General features: G+C 42.3%; 1 protein-coding gene across 1 annotated transcript in view; it reads right to left on the bottom strand.

Annotated features, from left to right (window-relative positions):
• Nucleotides 1-18,404, bottom strand: part of gorasp2 (golgi reassembly stacking protein 2) — a 43,355-nt gene that overhangs the window by 9,528 nt on the left and 15,423 nt on the right. The window contains exons 3-7 of the mRNA XM_080199044.1: nucleotides 15,849-16,052; nucleotides 12,270-12,356; nucleotides 8,743-8,873; nucleotides 7,958-8,090; nucleotides 6,076-6,184 (exon numbers count right to left, since the gene is read on the bottom strand). Of these exons, the coding sequence (XP_080055170.1) occupies nucleotides 6,076-6,184; nucleotides 7,958-8,090; nucleotides 8,743-8,873; nucleotides 12,270-12,356; nucleotides 15,849-16,052 (664 nt within the window). The remainder of the gene's footprint in view (nucleotides 1-6,075; nucleotides 6,185-7,957; nucleotides 8,091-8,742; nucleotides 8,874-12,269; nucleotides 12,357-15,848; nucleotides 16,053-18,404) is intronic.

Genomic DNA, 18,404 nt, shown 5'->3' with positions numbered 1-18,404 from the left:
CCTGCGCCGCCATTTTAACATTACCATTCCCCCCCTCCACCCATGACCCTGATCTATTGTTTTATGGCAATCCACATTGAGGGAAACTAATTTAGGGACAATTCATTACTTCCAATCAGCCTAATAGCACATCTTTGGGGTGTGGGAGGAAACCGGAGCACCCGGAGAAAACCCACGCAAGCACAGGGAGAATGCGCAAATTCCCACAGACACCGGCCCAAATCCATGTGTCTGCACAGCAAACAGTGATAGTCACTGAGTTGTCATGCTGCCCAGCACCTGGTCCAGTTTATGCACACACTAACGACATGAAGCACTAGGCCACTCTCGAACATTCAAGAGCAGCCTAAGTACGACCCATTGCGTGTATGCCCCTCGTTGGACAACAAGGCAGACTGACTTAAAACCTGTGAATTAGAAGAGAAAAACATCATACCACATCCTTTTACATTACCAGGGACGTCCCAATGCTAATGAACCTTATTTAAAACAATCTCCTAAATCCTCCCATCTCCAACCCACTCATGTGCCTGTCTAAGTCACTCTTAAACAATTCCAGCGTGCCTGCCTCCATCACCTTACTTGGCAGAGCATTCCATACCCCCACTACCCTCTGTGTGAAAAACCTCCCTCTAATATCTGTGTTATACCTCTCCCCCCTCACCTTAAGCCCTTGTACTGTGTGTCTCTACCATAGGAAATAGCTTACCTGTGTTTACTCTATCTATACCCTTCATAATCTTATATACCTCTATTAGATTCCCCCTCAGTCACCATCTTTCAAGGGAAAACAGCCCCAGTTTGCTCAATCTTTCCTCACAACCCAGTCCTTCCACACCAGGCAACATCCTGGTAAACCTCCTCTGCACTCTCTCCAGAGTCTCCACGTCCTTCCGGTAGTAAGGCGACCAGAACTGGACGCAGTACTTTAAATGTGGCCTAACCAATGTTCTATACAACTGCAACATTAGACTCCAGCTCTTATAATCTGGGTGCCAACTTCCAGGGATCTAAGAACTAAGAACAAAACCAGCCTGGGAAACAGACCCTTCGGCCCAACGAGCCCACGCCGCCATTTTAGCATTACCAGTCCGCTATCCCTAAGAATCCTCTCCATCAACTTGCCTACCACTGACATCAAACTCACCAGCCTATAGTTACCCGGGTTATCCCTCCTACCCTTTTTAAACAACGGTACCACGTTCGCTATCCTCCAGTCCTTTGGGACCTCACCTGTGTCCAAAGAAGAGACAAAGATTTACGTCAGAGGCCCAGCAATTTCATCTCTCGCCTCCCTAAGCAGCCTAGGATAAATGCCATCAGGCCCCGGAGATTTATCAGTTTTAATGCTACCTAAAAGCCCTAACACTTCTTCCCTCGTAATCGATAGTTCCTTCAATTGGTCTACAGCTCCCTCAATGACCGTACCAGACATCAAGCTCCTCTCCTCTCTGAATACCGACGCAAAGTATTCATTCAGGATCTCCCCAATTCCCCTCCTCTATCCCTGAGGGGACCGATTTTTCCCCTAGCCACCCTTTTGTTCCTAACATAGGAGTAAAACGCCTTTGGATTTTCCTTAATCCTCCCTGCCATCTCATGCCCCCTTTTTGCCCTCCTAACTCCCCTTTTGAGATCCCTCCTACTCTTCTCCAACGCTCTCTCTGTTCCCAGTTGCTTAGACCTGACATACGCCTCTCGTTTCTTCCTGCCCAGGTCCTCAATATCTCTAGTAATCCACGGCTCTCTAATCCTACCTTTCCCATCCTTCCTCCTAACCAGCACATGCCTTTCCTGCACCCATTTCCCTTGAAAGACTCCCACATGCCTAAAGTGGACTTGCCCTCCAACAGCCTATCTCAGTCTGTATCCCTAAGCTCCTGCCTAATCCAGCTGTATCTAGCCTTCCCCCAATTTAGCACCCTCCCCTTAGGGCAGCACTCATCTTTTTCCATTCGTATCCTAAAGTAGACAGAGTTGTGGTCACTATTAGCCACATGTTCACTTACTGCAACCTCAACCACCTGACCCGGCTCGTTGCCCAGAACTAAATCCAGTATAGCCCCCTCTCTAGTCGGGCTATCTACATACTGCTCCAAGGACCCCTCCAATACACATCTTAAGAATTCCTCCCCATCTGAACCCCCGGCTCTAGGCACCTTCCAATCCACCCCAGGGAGATTAAAATCTCCCACTACAAGAACCCTGTTCTTCCTACACTTATCCAAAACATCTCCACATATACCCTCTTCCACTGCCCACGGGCTGTCGGGCGGCCTGTAGTACACCCCTAGCATAGTAATCGCTCCCTTCCTATTCCTCAACTCCACCCACAGAGACTCAATTCCTAACCCCTCTATATTATCCTCCCTCTGCACCGCTGTGATGTGCTCCCTAACTAACAACGCCACTCCCCCTCCTCTTTGACCCTCCCGTCATGCCTAAAACACTTATACCCAGGAATATTTAGCTGCCAGTCCTGCCCTTCCTTTAACCACGTCTCCGTCACTGCCACCACATCCAAATTCCTCACGAACATCAAGGTCTTAAGTTCATCCGTCTTACCCGTCACACTCCTCGCATTAAAACAGATGCACTGAAGACCCTCAGGCCCGCTCAGATCCTCCTTCTCCTGAGAGATTTTCCTATCATCTAGACTTACCGTCACCCGACTCGCTCCCAATCCCAGTGCCTACTAAGCTATGTCTCCTCCCCAACCCTCCTCCATATTAGTTTAAACCCCGCCAAAACACTCCAGCTAACCTCCCAGCTAAAATATGTGTGCCCTTCCCATTTAAATGTTCCCCATCCCACTTGTATAGGTGCCCTTCCCTTACAAAGACTTCCCAATGGTCTACAAAACTAAACCCCTCTGTCCTGCACCAATCCCTCAGCCACGCATTCAGCTGTAGGATCTCATTATTTTTATCCCTGCTATTACTGGGCACTGGCAGCAGCCCAGAGAACGCCACCCTGGAGGCCCTGCACTTCAGCCTGGCCCCCAGCTCCCTGATGTACACCAAGATCTCTCTGCTCATCCACACTACTAAGAGTCTTTCCATTAGCCCAATACTCTGTAATCCTGTTACTTCTTCCAAAGTGAATCACTTCATACTTTTCCACATTAAACTCCATTTGCCACCTCTCAGCCCAGCTCTGCAGCTTATCTATGTCCCTCTGCACTGTCCATAACTCCTCCGACTTTAGTGTCATCTGCAAATTTACTAACTCATCCTTCCACACCCTCATCTAGGTAATTTATAAAAATGACAAACAGCAGTGGCCCCAAAACAGATCCTTGGTACACCACTAGTAACTGAACTCCAGGTTGAACATCTCCCATCAACCACCACCTTTCAGCTAGCCAATTCCTGTTCCAAACCACTAAATCACCCTCAATCCCATGCACCCGTATTTTCTGCAGTAGCTTACATGGGGAACCTTATCAAAAGCTTTACCGAAATCCATATACACCACATCAACTGCTTTACCCTCATCCACCTCTTTGGTCACCTTCTCAAATACAGTAAGGTTTGTGAAGCACGATCTACCCTTCACAAAACTGTGTTGACTATCCCTAATCAAATTATTTCTCTCTAGATGATTATAAATCCTCTCTCTTATAATCCTTTCCAAAATTTTGCCCAGAACAGAAATAAGGCTCACCAGTCTATAATTTCCAGGATAATCTCTACTCCCCCTCTTGAACAAGGGGACAACATTTGCTATCCTCCAGTCTTCCGGCACTATACCTGTAGACAATGATGACGATGACAAAAACCAAAGCCAAAGGCTCTGCAATCTCCTCCCTAGCTTCCCAGAGAATTCTAGGATAAATCCCATCTGGATTTCCTTAACTGTGTACAACATTATGGCTTACTGATACAATTTACCCTTTCTTTTTCCCCCGAAAGCTCATCAGTACACAAACAAACCTGGTGGCTACGCTGTGACAACAATGTCTTGAGCTGTTTTGCCTGTAATGAAGTCAACGTACTGCATGATGTATTTACATAAAAATGAAATTTCTTTCCAGTTAACAAACAAAATAGTACTCTATTACATTGCTACCTCAAGTTTTACAGAGTGAATGGGATCTTCCAATGTAGTTCCTAAACTGATTTCTTATCTAACCATTTAAAAACATGCTTTATTCCCAAATTTGGAAATTCACACCAATAGGAAATACATGAATAAAACTCAATTGGTCAAATTACACAATATGATAATATGCTAAAAATGTTTCTATGTACTGCGTATAAAGTGTAATAAATGTAAATATTTTAATGACAGCAGATTTATGTTCCTAAAGATGTTGCCACCAGGGGCGGGGTGTTGGAAAGAGTAGAGAAATCAAGTTATTTTCCGTAGAAATATTTTGCTTTGCTGTCAAAGCAGTTCCTGGTTTCCCATTCTAAGCACCGATTTCAGTGAAACACATGGGTAGCACAATGGTTAACACTGCTGCTCAGTGCCAGGGACCTGGGTTCAATTCCAGCCTTGAGTGACCGTGTGGGGTTTGGCCGTTCTCCCAGCATTTGCATGGGTTTCCTTCCACAGTCCAAAGATGTAAGGGTTAAGTTGATCGGCCTGCGATTTAGCTTTCCCCTCAGTGTCGGGGAAGTAGAAGGGTAAATACGTAGGGCGATGGGGATTGGGCCTGGGTAATTTTGTCATTGGTGCTGGCTCAAATGGCCTCCTTCAGCACTGTAGGGATTCTATGAGAACAAGATGACATTCACTGTGACTACAGTTGTGATCTATTTCCTTAAAAAGGGGATTATTGCTTGAGAGAATGGAGAAGAAATACTTCCAAAATTCACCCCCACAAAAATGGTTTGATAATTGAAAAGTTGCTTCTATTTCTGGCAGTATAGAGAAAAAAATGATAAAGCTCATTTGAGATGCCTGATGGGTTCTGGCACAATCAATCCAAACAGGATTAGTTGTGCATCTCTCTTGTACCAATTTGCTAATCCAGATGACCTTATGTAAGTAAATTACAAATACAATAACCTTTTCATAACATTTTCAGAGAAGAAAATGAGGAACAAGTCACTTTAAATGTTGCATTTTAAAGAAAACTATATTCATGCTAATTTTAAATAGTTCCAAGATGACAGGTAGTTAAGATACTCAAACTATATTTGATTTTTCCTCAATCCAACAAGTGTTGCTAGCTTGTCTCAGCAGTTGCTAAACTCCTCTCACTCAGTGCAGGGGCAGTTACAGACCCTGGCTGCTCAGCCGAGGGTCTGGCAGGTGCAAAGCATTACTGTGTGAACAGTGAAACTGAAACAGACAAAGGAAGAGGATTTTAAAACAATGCTTCTGACTGTCAGGCAACTAAAGGTTATGAGGAGAATAGACACCAGTAAGTTTGTCAAGCAAGACAATACATTAGTGTGGAGAAATGTGGTGTGCTCGTTATATTTGTATGATGGAAAGTTGTATGAATTGAACAAAGTGAATCTGATAATAACTTGCACGTTCATGAGCTGTGAAGTAAATAATACTGAGCTTCATCTCACCAAGCGTTCACTTGGGCTGACTTGAGAGATTGAAGCAGCACACATGAATGGCACAGGATTTGATTCAGGGCATAAAGAGGTAGATATCTAACAGTCACAAATCCCCCCAAAGATTCTCTTGGGCAAGTAGACATAAGGTGAGTCACTTCCATAAAAGACGGTCAGATGACTTACGGGGTGACAATGCCACTAAACATAGAATACTTCTAAAACAGATCTCAATTTGTATGTATCATCAATAAGTGTGGTTTGACTCCCAATATTTTACATGAGCAATAAGGAATGGCAAACATGCTAATCCCCGCACAGATAATAAGACCAGCTGCAGTTGGACTCACAGGGTTGAGTCATCTGAGTGGGTCTTTTCTGATTAAGGAACTCAAAATAATGAGTAGTCCAGAAGTTTTAGAAGAACACAGCTTGATTTTCAGGTTGGCACATCACAAGCTGTCAGCAGCACAGGAAAGATTTTAAAAACAAGTATTAGAGAGTGAGGTTTTTTGCAATAAATTTCAGTACTTGTGTAAATGTTATTGATTCCTACCTGTATTAAGAACACTGTTAACAGAAGGGGGAGCAGTACCCAGTGAAAGTCCCGATAATCCCTGCTGGAGGTTGGTTGTAGCAGATGAGGTAACAGCAGACAGCTGGACCTACAAAGATAAAACTGCTTATCTAACAAATATTCAACAAATTAACTCAAACCCAAAATTGCAGCAAATTAACTTAGTACAAAATTTAAAAGCACACCACCACAGTTATTAAATAAACACAATGGCTTGGATTTTATGGTAATAATGACAGCAAAACAGTCACACCTCAAAAAGGACAACAATATCTGGAGTCCATTCACGCATCAAATATTAAATTGCTGTCAGTGATTCTATACTTCCTTCTTTATTGTGTGCACTGAAATCCCACCCCACAATGAAATCAAACAGAAATCACTGAACTATGAAAGCTTGTCCTTTTACTCTATTAGGCTTGTAGAAAACGTCAAACTATTATACCTTTTTGAATGATGTATAACCCAGGTTTTTACGGAAAACTAAGTTCCTAATTACTTCTGATCAGCCTCACTGGCCTTGAAGAATCAGTTTGTGTGCAAGGTCAATATTTTCCATAAAAATATTTTTTTGAAAGTTTGCTATTTCAGCTGCTCTGGGGAAAAAGGTGGAGGATTGGCACTAAGTAAACCGTTCTTGACAAGAGCCATCATGAACATGAAGGCTGAATGGCCTCTGTGCTTATAACCATTTTATTAGTTAACCTTAATGCCATATGTATGTCCCAATCATCTATTTAGCTCTTTGCAAAATTTGAATGAGAAGTTTAATAATTCAGTGCAATTTACTTCCTGGATTGCTGTCTGCGAGAATACTTCAATGTGATAGGCTGCCTACTCTGTTTAATGGCATCACTGTTGCTGAACATCTGAAGATCCCCTGCTTTGCCGCCAGATTCAAACTGACATTGTGAAAGAAGGTATCCTTGGTACAGATTGGCAGGTTTTTGTATGTGTGGCTTTGAGCTCAGTGGTGAGCGCTGCTTTGCCACTGGTCACAAAATTGGAACCAATATATTGAAACATTTTAGTTCGGAAGTCAAGTCACATGGACTCAAATGCTAACACTCGTTTCTTTCTCCAGGGATGTTAGCAGACCTGTTGGGTGGGATTTTCTGGTCACATTTACCCCAAGGCCTGAAATTCCCATGCGAAGTCAATGGACCTTTGTATGGTCTGCTGAATTTTCTGTCCCACCCGCTACAATTCCTGTGGCAGGCGGGACAGGAAAATTCCACCCATTATGTTTTTCCAGCATTTTCAGTTTTTTTTTATTCCCCCCAGATTTCCAGCATCCATAGTATTTTGCTTTTATCTAAAATTTTGGTCATTTTTAGCATATTCAAATTGCTTTATGCAATAGCCCTCTGGAAATCAGCACAGTGGAAATTTCCAATTTTTATTTGCATAAAATAACATGAATATTAAAAGCCAAGCAAAAAAATAATTTTGTAGACCGATCATAATTACAGGAATATTTTCAGCAAGGCTGGGCAGAATAATTGAAACAGAAGTACACTCTAAAAAAAAACCCCACCAGATTAACGCTAGAAACGTAGGTATGACTGGATAACTACCTAGTGCACAAATAAACCTCCCACTTGAGTTCGGTCAACTATTCTTTAATTCATTTTTCACAAGTGTGAATTACATTAATTCTCAATTCAAATTAAGAATTATGTCTACAAGCTTTTCTACCTCAAATATATACAACTTTTCATTAATTGAAATAGCCAACTGAAATCCTTGTAATAGTTTTTTAATTTTTTTTACATTAAAATGCAATTCCACATCAAAGTAAAACCAAATGTTTCAACAAAACATTTTTTTAAATGAATCTTCAAAATAAATCAAATTTTACCTCTGTGAAACCATCTTTTAATGGACTGGCTGGTGTTCTTGGTTGCTGTCCCGGAAGACTTATTTTTTTACCCTCTGCAAATGGACGGGTTGGAATTCGATGCAAGTAGCCATATCCAATCCCACAACCTAGGCTTAAAACAATTTGTGTATGTTATTCACCAAATTCTAGAGAAACAAAATAAAGCTGGAATGAGTTAGCAGTCTCCTAGTATTGGAAAAGTGATCTATCCATCTATCCAAAAATATTTCATCTACCTAAAACGTGTTAGCAACAAGGAAAAGGGTTTCTACCAAAGTCTCTGTCTCACAGTGCCAGAGACCCAGATTCGATTCCCAGCTTGGGTCACTGTCTGTGTGGAGTTCGCACATTCTCCCCACGTCTGCATAGGTTTACTCAGGGCACTCCAGTTTTCTCCCACAGTCCAAAGATGTGCAGGTTAGGTGCACTGGCCATGCTAAATTCTCCCTCAGTGTATCAACGAGGGGATTTTCACAACAACTTCATTGCATTGTTAATGTAAGCCTACTTGTGACTAATAAATAAATAAACTTTTAAATTTTTGTTTCTTTGCATCTGTTCATGTAAAAGCTTGCATTTATTGCTCGTTCCTAAATGCTCTTCAGAAGCTGATGGGGAGGCAGCTTCTTGAATTGCTGCTGTTCACATAGTGCAAGTACATCCACACTGCAGTCTGAACGCTACGGACAGGATACTTGTGTCCAAAACTTCCTGGTTTCATTTCAGATTTGAATTCTTTCCCTTAAAGTGAGTTTGCATCTTACCTGCCTTCCCCACCCCACGTAGTATTTGGTGTGATAACTACTTCTCGGCAGTTGTCAGTGTCTGTATTGTAGACATACAGTTTCAAAGGTTTCCCTTCATGTGTCTCGATCAGAGAGAAGAGATCTTCAGACTAGGGAGAAGAAATTAACATATTAGTAATGTTATTTTCTGGATCCATTCAATACACATAAAAACAGATAACATAAGAACATAAGAAATAGGAGCAGGCCGTCTAACCCTTCGAGCCTGCTCCGCCATTCAATAAGATCATGGCTGATTTGAAGTGGATCAGTTCCACTTTCCTGCTTTCTCCCCATAACCCTTAATTCCCTTGCCTACCAAAAACCTATCTACCCGTGACTTAAATATATTTAGCGAGGTAGCCTCTACCACTTCAACAGGCAGAGAATTCCAGAGATTCACCACCCTAGAGTTTAGAAGAATGAGGGGAGATCTCATTGAGACGTATAAGATGATGAATGGGATGGATAGGATAGAGGTGGAGAGACTCTTCCCGCTCAAAAAAGACAGTAGGACTAGGGGGCACAGCCTCAAGATAAAGGGGAGGCGGTTTAGAACGGAGTTGAGGAGGAACTTCTTCACTCAAAGGGTGGTGAATCTCTGGAATTCTCTGCCCGTTGAAGTGGTGGAGGCTGCCTCGCTAAATATTTTTAAGAAGCGGGTTGATGGGTTCTTGATAAGAGAAGGGATTAAGGGTTATGGGGAGAGGGCGGGAAAGTGGAACTGAGCCACAACAGATCAGCCATGATCTTATTGAATGGCGGGGCAGGCTCGAAGGGCTAGATGGCCTACTCCTGCTCCTATTTCTTATGTTCTTATGTAAGATGATGAATGGGATGGATAGGATAGAGGTGGAGAGACTCCTCCCGCTCAGAAAGGATAATAGGACTAGGGGGCACAGCCTCAAGATAAAGGGGGGGGTGGTTTAGAACGGAGTTGAGGAGGAACTTCTTCACTCAAAGGGTGGTGAATCTCTGGAATTCTCTGCCCGTTGAAGTGGTGGAGGCTACCTCGCTAAATATTTTTAAGACGCGGGTTGATGGGTTTTTGATAAGAGAGGGGATTAAGGGTTATGGGGAGAGGGCGGGAATGTGGAACCGAGCCACGACAGATCAGCCATGATCTTACTGAATGGCGGGGCAGGCTCGAAGGGCTAGATGGCCTACTCCTGCTCCTATTTCTTATGTTCTTATGTTCTTTGAGTGAAGAAGTTCCTCCTCAACTGATCTAAATTGCCCCCTGCTTATCTTGATGCTGTGCCCTCTAGTCCTGCTATCCTTCCTAAGTGGGAAAAAATCTCTCTACCTCTACCCTATCCATCCCTTTCATTATCTTATACGTCTCTGTAAGATCTCCCCTCATCCTTCCAAATTCCGAGTACAGACCCAGTCTATTTAGTCTCTCTTCATAGTCCAACCCCCTCTTCTCCAGTATCAGCCTAGTGAACCTCCTTGGCACTCCCTCCAAGGCCAAAATATCCTTGCGCAAGTGTGGCGACCAAAACTGCACACAGTACTCCAGCTGCGGCCTCACCAGTGCCCTGTACAGTTGCAGCAAGACCTCCCTGCTTTTATATTCTATCCCCCTCGCTATAAAGACTAGAATTCCATTCGCTTTCTTGATCACCTGCAGACTGGGATTTTGCGACTCATGCACAAGGACCCCCAGGTCCCTCTGCACCGTAGCATGCTGCAGCTTTTCACCCTTTAAATAGTAATCCCTCCTACTATTATTTCTGCCAAATTGGATAACCTCACACTTGCTAACATTATACTCCATCTGCTAGGTCCTCACCCACTCGCTCAGCCTATCCAGATCCCTCTGCAGACTTTCCACATGCTCCATGCAATTTGCTTTACCACTCATCTTCGTGTCATCAGCAAATTTCATCATCCTACACTCAGCCCCCTCCTCCAGATCATCTATACAAATGGTAAATAGCTGAGGCCCCAACACCGATCCCTGCGGCACTCCACTAGTCACCAACCGCCAATCATAATAGCACCCATTGATACCAACTCTCTGCTTCCTATTAGACAACCAATCCTCTATCCATGCTAACACCTTACCCCCAACTCCGTGCAACCTAACCTTCTGTAGCAACCTTTTATGAGGCACCTTATCAAACGCCTTTTGAAAATCTAAAAACACATGCACCGGTTCCCCTCTGTCTACCGCACTAGTCACATCCTCATAGAAATCCAATAAATTTGTCAAACACGACTTCCCCTTAACGAATCCGTGCTGCGTCTGCTCTATCAAACCATTCCTTTCTAGGTGCCTCGCTATTTCTTCTTTGATGACGGATTTAAGCATTTTTCCAACTATAGACGTTAAACTAACCGGCCTATAATTCCCTGCCTTTTGTCTGCTACCTTTTTTAAACAGCGGCGTAACATTAGCCGTTTTCCAATCTTCTGGCACTTCCCCGGAATCCAGCGAATTTTGGTAAAGATCAGCAAGGTATGCCCATAAGAACATAGATATGTAGCACTTGTGCAGGAAATACTAGAATTCGCTAATTTATGGTCTTTAAGTTTTAAACAGATTATTTACAATTCAGTTTGAACATTTATTTAGGAACGAAATGGAGCATCAGCATAACTAAGCGGAATTCCCTGTGCAGAGGAGGCAGTAGCATAATGGTATTGTCACTGGACTAGGATCAGAGACCCAGGGTAATGCTCTGGGAACCTGGTTTGAATCCCACCATGGCAGATGGTGAAATCTGAAATCAATATAAAGCTGGAATTAAAAGTTTAAATGATGACCATGAAACCCATTGTCATAAAAACTCATCTGGTTCACTAATGTCCTATGGGGAAAGAAATCTGGTGTCCTTACTTGGTCTGGTTCACATGTAACTCCAGATCCACAGCAATGTAGTGGACTCTTAATTGCCCTCAGGGATAGGCAATAATTGCTGGCTCAGCCATAGACACCACATTTCATGAATGAATAAAATAAAAATGCAGGTGCCCCAACATTTCATTGATATACAATGCACATTTAAGCTTGTTGCCCTTTTTCACAGAAAAAGATGGATGTTCTGAAGAGACATGCATAATTTCTGAAGTTAAAAAAAGCTGTTAGGCTGATTGGTAGGAATAAATTGTCCCTAAATCAGATTCCCTCAATCTGGATGGCCATAAAACATTAGACAGAGGTCATGGGTGGAGGCGGGGGGACTGGTGATGTTGAGATGGTGGCGCAGGCTCATTGGGCCGAAGGGCCTTTTCCCGGGCTGATTTTGTTCTTTCTTTCTTTCTTTGTTCTATTCATGGTTTTTAACCTGCAAATTCTCGCTTCAGAAAGAAATTCCAATCTCGATACATAAAATACCGTAAGCGCGTGCAGCTTCTCAAACCAATACAGAATCTTTATATTGTTGTATGGTTACAGAATGTCAGAACAATCAAACTTTGATTGTTAGAATCAATGTAGAAGGTATCTCCATACATTTTATTTTCTCAAAACTTGAATCCATATTATTTGTTCAATTTACCTCATTCATGACAGTATCAGCTCCAATTATATAGTCTGTGTGAGGTCGAAGACCAGCTAATGCTGCTGGAGAATTTGGTTCCACTTCCTGGTTAAAAAAATAAGCATATTATGACAACATAACTATTTTAATTGTGTAATTACTCAAAAATAAGTGATCCTTCTGATATTGAACTTAAGAACAAATTACTCCAAAACCTGTCTGTTTTAGCTGAAATCAAGATGTATTAAGAATCAGTCCAACTAAATAAGGAATTCGCAAACACATCAAAATACTGCAATCTACAAAGGTTTTCTTTGTTGCAACTAAAGTTTTGAATAATTTGGTTCTAATAATCAAAAATTAATTTTGTTAATTTTTCTAGGTTAACGAGTTGTGTAAAATACATACCAGATTTCAATGCCTGTGACAGAGTAGATAATTACGCACCAGATTTCAGTGGCCTGTCACATTAAAGGATGGATAGGCTGGATCCTGTACCAGCTGAGGTTATTCATGAAGGCCCTGCCTTCTTAACCTTGCCTCTCACTTGAGGTGTGGTGTTTCTCAAGTTATCACCAGCAGTCAGTTTTCCCACTCAAAAGGAAGAGCAGCCTATGATCATCTGGGACTATGGTGACTTTACTTTTATACCTAAAAGATGGATCACGTCACCTAAACTAACACATGACACAAAACTTCAGCATACTTACTTCAGTGCTGTTGTTTAAAATTTTGGGGTAAATTATGGCACTGACCTTGAATATTAGTAAAACTTCAGCTGAAACTTTGTCCGGAAATTGTCAAAATGACACATTCAACTCGATTATAAATCAAGGTCATGAAAGGACTAAGTATGAAGATTTTCAATACAGTCTGGTGAACGGATAAACAAGTCAACAAGATCTTGGGCAATGGATGGGCGGCATTTAGTGCAGAATACAAAACGTGTGTTTAGGACAAATTGAGGATTTGATAGGAAGGCAGATGCTAGGTCAGGAAAGAGATCATGGAGACAACAAAAACATAGGTCAGTTACAAATGGCACTTACATTGGGAGCTGAAGATCATGGCTACAATCTTCCAAGTATTGAACTTGGAAGAAGTTAAGACCCATACAAGACTGGGCACTAGATAAGTTGTGCGACAGTAGAGGCAGTCCAGGTGTTGGAAAGGTTGAGGTAGGCATCTTCGCAATACATGTGAACACTGACTGCATATCGATGGGTTATAATTGCTGAGAAGAATTGTGTAGATGAGGAAGATGAGTAGACCAAGAATAGATGTTTTTAGGATCACCAGAGGTAAGCAGGAAGAGAAGACATTTGGTGAGGGTGGAGTGAAACCATACTGGATAATGGAGAAGAGATGTAGATGACCATGGAATGGTTCCCTATTTTGAATGATGCAAAGCACAGAAGAAAATTTGTGATTATGGTTTGAGCCCATTATTTAGTTTTCTTTCTCCAGCTGTTGGGTCTAGGAAAATGAGCTAATAAACTAAAATACAATTGTAAGTTCTCTACTTAGAACGTAGTAGCTTATTTGAAATGGTCGGATGCACTTTGGCCAATACATTCTCTGCTCCTGTGATCTATTTGGGTAGACGTTTAAGAATATTGAAAAACAGGGAAGATGCACTTCATTACATTTCAGGAGCTTCCTATAGCACTTGGTTTATATTATGCATGTTCATACTACAAGTTTGAGATCCAAATGGTTTAATGATGAGACAATGGAAATTATTCATGGCAGGGCAAACAGATGCTCCCTAGGTTCAAAACAACAGTAAGAGAAATTAAATCACTAGTCACCGAAAATAAATTTAAGGGAAACAGGAGGCATATTTTACAAAGAAATCAGCAGTACAAGAAACAAAATATTGTAGATGCTAGAATCCGAAATAGAATTTTAAAAAAAATGCTGGAAATACTCAGCAGGTCAAACAGCATCTATGGAGAGAGAAACAGAGTTTCAGGTTGAGATGATTTTTCATCAGAACTGAACTTCAACTTTACTGACAAGCATTTTATTGACACTTTATCAAACACCCTTTGGAAGTCCATGAACACATTAACCGTATTCCTCTCATGTACCTATCAAAAATACTAATCAAATTAGTTAAATAAAATTTACCCTTAAAAATCCATGCCTGTTTCCTGGGTTAATCGACATTTTGTCCAAGTGACTTAATTTAGTGCTGGATTGTTCCTAAAAGCGCCTTCCTCCTCATTGCCCAAAACCAAATCCAGGAATGTACTTGTACCCTCCCCTGCAGAAAATGTGTCCTTCTACCTTTCCCACTAATTGCTGATCTTTAGAAGAGGCCAGGTAGTGTAATGGTACTTCTAACATTTTTTAGCTCTAACCCAAAAGATTTCGTTCTTGAATCCTCTAAGACATCCTCTTTCACCAACACCCTTGTTATCCTTAAATCAGTCCCCTCCTCTTTTCTTCACTTCCCCATCTTCTCTTAAGACCTTCTATCCTGAAGGAGGAGTACCTGGCCCTATTTTGTGTCAGTTCTGTTATTACCACAACATCATATTCCTGCATATGCAGCCCACCAACCTTACTTACCACATCCATGCATTCAGATACATGCACAGTAAACACAACTTAGATAGGATTTCATTCCTGATTCCCTTCTCTCCATCCAATGCCTTACAATTTCTAGAGCCATCTGTCTCTTTCAACTCTGTGCACCCTGTTTTTCCTCATTAATGTTATCTCTTGGTTCTCTTCCCTTCTCTAATAGCACCAGCAAACTGTTCCAAAAGGATATTTGTTCTTACCCTATGCAGGAGCAACCAGTCCAGTCTGTTCATTTCCTATCTCCCCATTACCAGTGTCAGGAACCTAAAGCCTTCTCTCACCATCTCTCCAGTCAAACAATACTTTTCCTTGTGTACCATACATGCGACAATAATAAACCAAATCAAATCACCACCTCAACCCTCCTACTTCTATCCTGTGTGGGGCATACAATTATGACTGGGAAACATCATTATTCCAGCGTCATCGCTGGGATAATATCACGGAACTTCTGCTTTAACTGTGGGATTAAGTACACATAGACCGTTCAAGAAGATGGATCACCATCACCTTCTCAAAGGCCATTAGGATGGACAACACGTGCCCCATCCCACAAGTGATGTTCACATCACACAGAGAGCTTTTTTAACTTGAAATTATCCCCATAAATTTAATGCAATAAAAAGTATTTGTAATAACAGAAGCAATTGCTTATGACCACTTTCATGTAAGTTAACTAATTAAGGTATTAATTTTTAAAACTACTACTTTCTCCATCCATTCACAAGAAGCTTCAATAACTTCAAAATTGTTGCCAAAGATAGTTAATATTGAGATAGTTGCACTTAAATTTGCTTATTTTTAGGATTAACAATTTAAATATCAGGCAAAAAGTAATAGCTTCAAAACTAAATTAGAAAAAATTCTGATAGGTTTCTTCACTCCCCAGATTGAAAACACAATACCAAGTCCTTAACACTGCATAGCTTTATTATAGTCTTCAACCTAAAAGATATTTAGCTCTTGCACCCACCTCATCCAATCCCCATATCAAAATTTACTTACCAACACATGCCACACATTTTCATTAGCTCCCTCAAAACTGCAGAAGCGTATGCTGACTCCTAACAAACCTTGGCCACCCCACATGTTGCTGGGAGTTACTGTGGTTTCTCTCAATTTGAGTGTCTTGCTGCTGTAGACAACCATTTTAATTGGCTTCTCCACATTGGTTTTCAAAAGATCTTTCAGGGTATCATTGTCCTGATTCTGAAGGCAAAACATAGGAAATATATTTAAAATTAAAACAGCAAAATCCAGTACAAAATGAAATGCTTCCAAAATTGAACTTCTGATATCTCCACAACCTCAGTCAAAACAAAAATTTATCAGGGAATAGCCTTGATCAATAATTAACCAATTAGCATTCCAACAACCACTTCTCTGAAAAAAAAATGAGAAGCTAATTAATACTGCACACTAGCTGGGCATTAACAGAATGAATGCGAACCCTTTTATAAAAATTGAGAGTTCTTGTCATCTGGGGCTTTCAGTGAAAAGCACAGCATCACTCCATGGACGTTCAGGCTCAGAGCGAGATTGCCACTCCTTTCCTAGTTTTTTTTAATCTCAAAATCCAGCCAATACTTTCTCACCCAACCTGTGATGGCATCTGTGCTTTGGAGGCTTTCAGTCCAGGATCACACAGTCAGAGGTAAAGAAGCCACACCTACTTCATCCACAATCTGCTTTATGGCAGCTACTGCTAAGTTTAAAGGTCCATCTACTTTCCATGAAGCCATGGAGAAGGCAATTCTGTAAGCTAATTAGGTAGGACTGAAGTGCCAAGGTGATCTGTGGAGAGGTTGGTTGGTTGGGAGGCTGGCTGTTGTTCGGTTGGGTGTACCATCGGGTCGGTTCAATCTGGGGCAGAGAGATGTTGGCTCAGTCAGTGTGAGATGTGCTATAAGGGAAAGGTATATGTTCATCAATACTACAGTTACTGGGAGTTAGAGATGGTTGTAATTCTAATTATTCCTGGGTAACTATTGCTATAAACCAGTCAGAATCATAAGAACATAAGAACATAAGAAATAGGAGCAGGAGTAGGCCATCTAGCCCTTCGAGCCTGCCCCGCCATTCAATAAGATCATGGCTGATCTGTCGTGGCTCAGTTCCACTTTCCCGCCCTCTCCCCATAACCCTTAATCTCTTCTCTTATCAAGAACCCATCAACCCGCTTCTTAAAAATATTTAGCGAGGCAGCCTCCACCACTTCAACGGGCAGAGAATTCCAGAGATTCACCACCCTTTGAGTGAAGAAGTTCCTCCTCAACTCCGTTCTAAACCGCCTCCCCTTTATCTTGAGGCTGTGCCCCCTAGTCCTACTGTCTTTTTTGAGCGGGAAGAGTCTCTCCACCTCTATCCTATCCATCCCATTCATCATCTTATACGTCTCAATGAGATCTCCCCTCATTCTTCTAAACTCTAACGAGTACAAGCCTAGTTTATTCAGCCTCTCCTCATAGCTCAATCCCCTCAACTCCGGTATCAGCCTAGTAAACCTCCTCTGCACTCCCTCCAGGGCCAAAATATCCTTGCGCAGGTGCAGCGCCCAAAACTGCACACAGTACTCCAGCTGCGGCCTCACCAATGCCCTATACAGCTGCAGCAAGACCTCCCTATTTTTATATTCAATCCCCCTCGCTATGAAGGCCAGCATCCCATTCGCCTTCCTGACCACCTGCTGCACCTGCAAGCTGGGTTTTTGCGATTCATGCACAAGGACCCCGAGGTCCCTCTGCACCGTCGCCTGCTGCAGTTTTTCGCCACGTAAGTAATAGTCATTCCTACCAAAGTGGACCACCTCACACTTGCCAACATTAAATTCCATTTGCCATTTCCTGGCCCATTCGCCCAGCCTATCTAGATCCTTCTGCAGACTCTCCACACCCTCCGCACAATTTGCCGTTCCCCCAATCTTGGTGTCATCAGCAAATTTCAACACCCTGCACTCGGTTCCCTCCTCCAGATCATCTATATAAATGGTAAATAGCTGAGGCCCCAGCACCGACCCCTGGGGCACCCCACTAGTCACCATCCGCCAATCCGAATAGCACCCATTGACCCCCACTCTCTGCCTCCTATTTGACAACCAATCCTCTATCCACGCTAACACCCTACCCCCAACTCCATGTCCCCTGACCTTCTGCAATAACCTCTTGTGAGGTACCTTGTCAAACGCCTTCTGAAAATCCAGAAAGACCACATCCACCGGCTCTCCTCTATCCACTGCCCTAGACACATCCTCATAGAACTCCAGTAAATTTGTCAGACACGACTTCCCTTTAATGAAACCGTGTTGCGTCCGCCCTATCAAGCAATTCCCTTCAAGATGCCTCGCAATTTCCTGCTTAATGATGGATTCTAACATTTTACCTACCACAGACGTTAAACTAACCGGCCTATAATTCCCCGCCTTTTGCCTGGCACCCTTCTTAAACAACGGCGTAACATTAGCCGTTTTCCAATCTTCCGGCACTTCCCCGGAATCCAGCGACTTCTGGAAAATAACCACCAAGGCATCCACTATCACCTCCGCCATTTCTTTCAGAACCCTCG

This window comes from Carcharhinus amblyrhynchos, chromosome 11, assembly GCF_965287045.1.
Source record: "Carcharhinus amblyrhynchos chromosome 11, sCarAmb.v2.hapA, whole genome shotgun sequence".
Taxonomy (NCBI): Eukaryota; Metazoa; Chordata; class Chondrichthyes; order Carcharhiniformes; family Carcharhinidae; genus Carcharhinus; species Carcharhinus amblyrhynchos.
The sequence above is the reverse complement of the archived record's forward strand: the minus strand, read 5'-3'. Positions and strand labels throughout refer to the sequence as shown.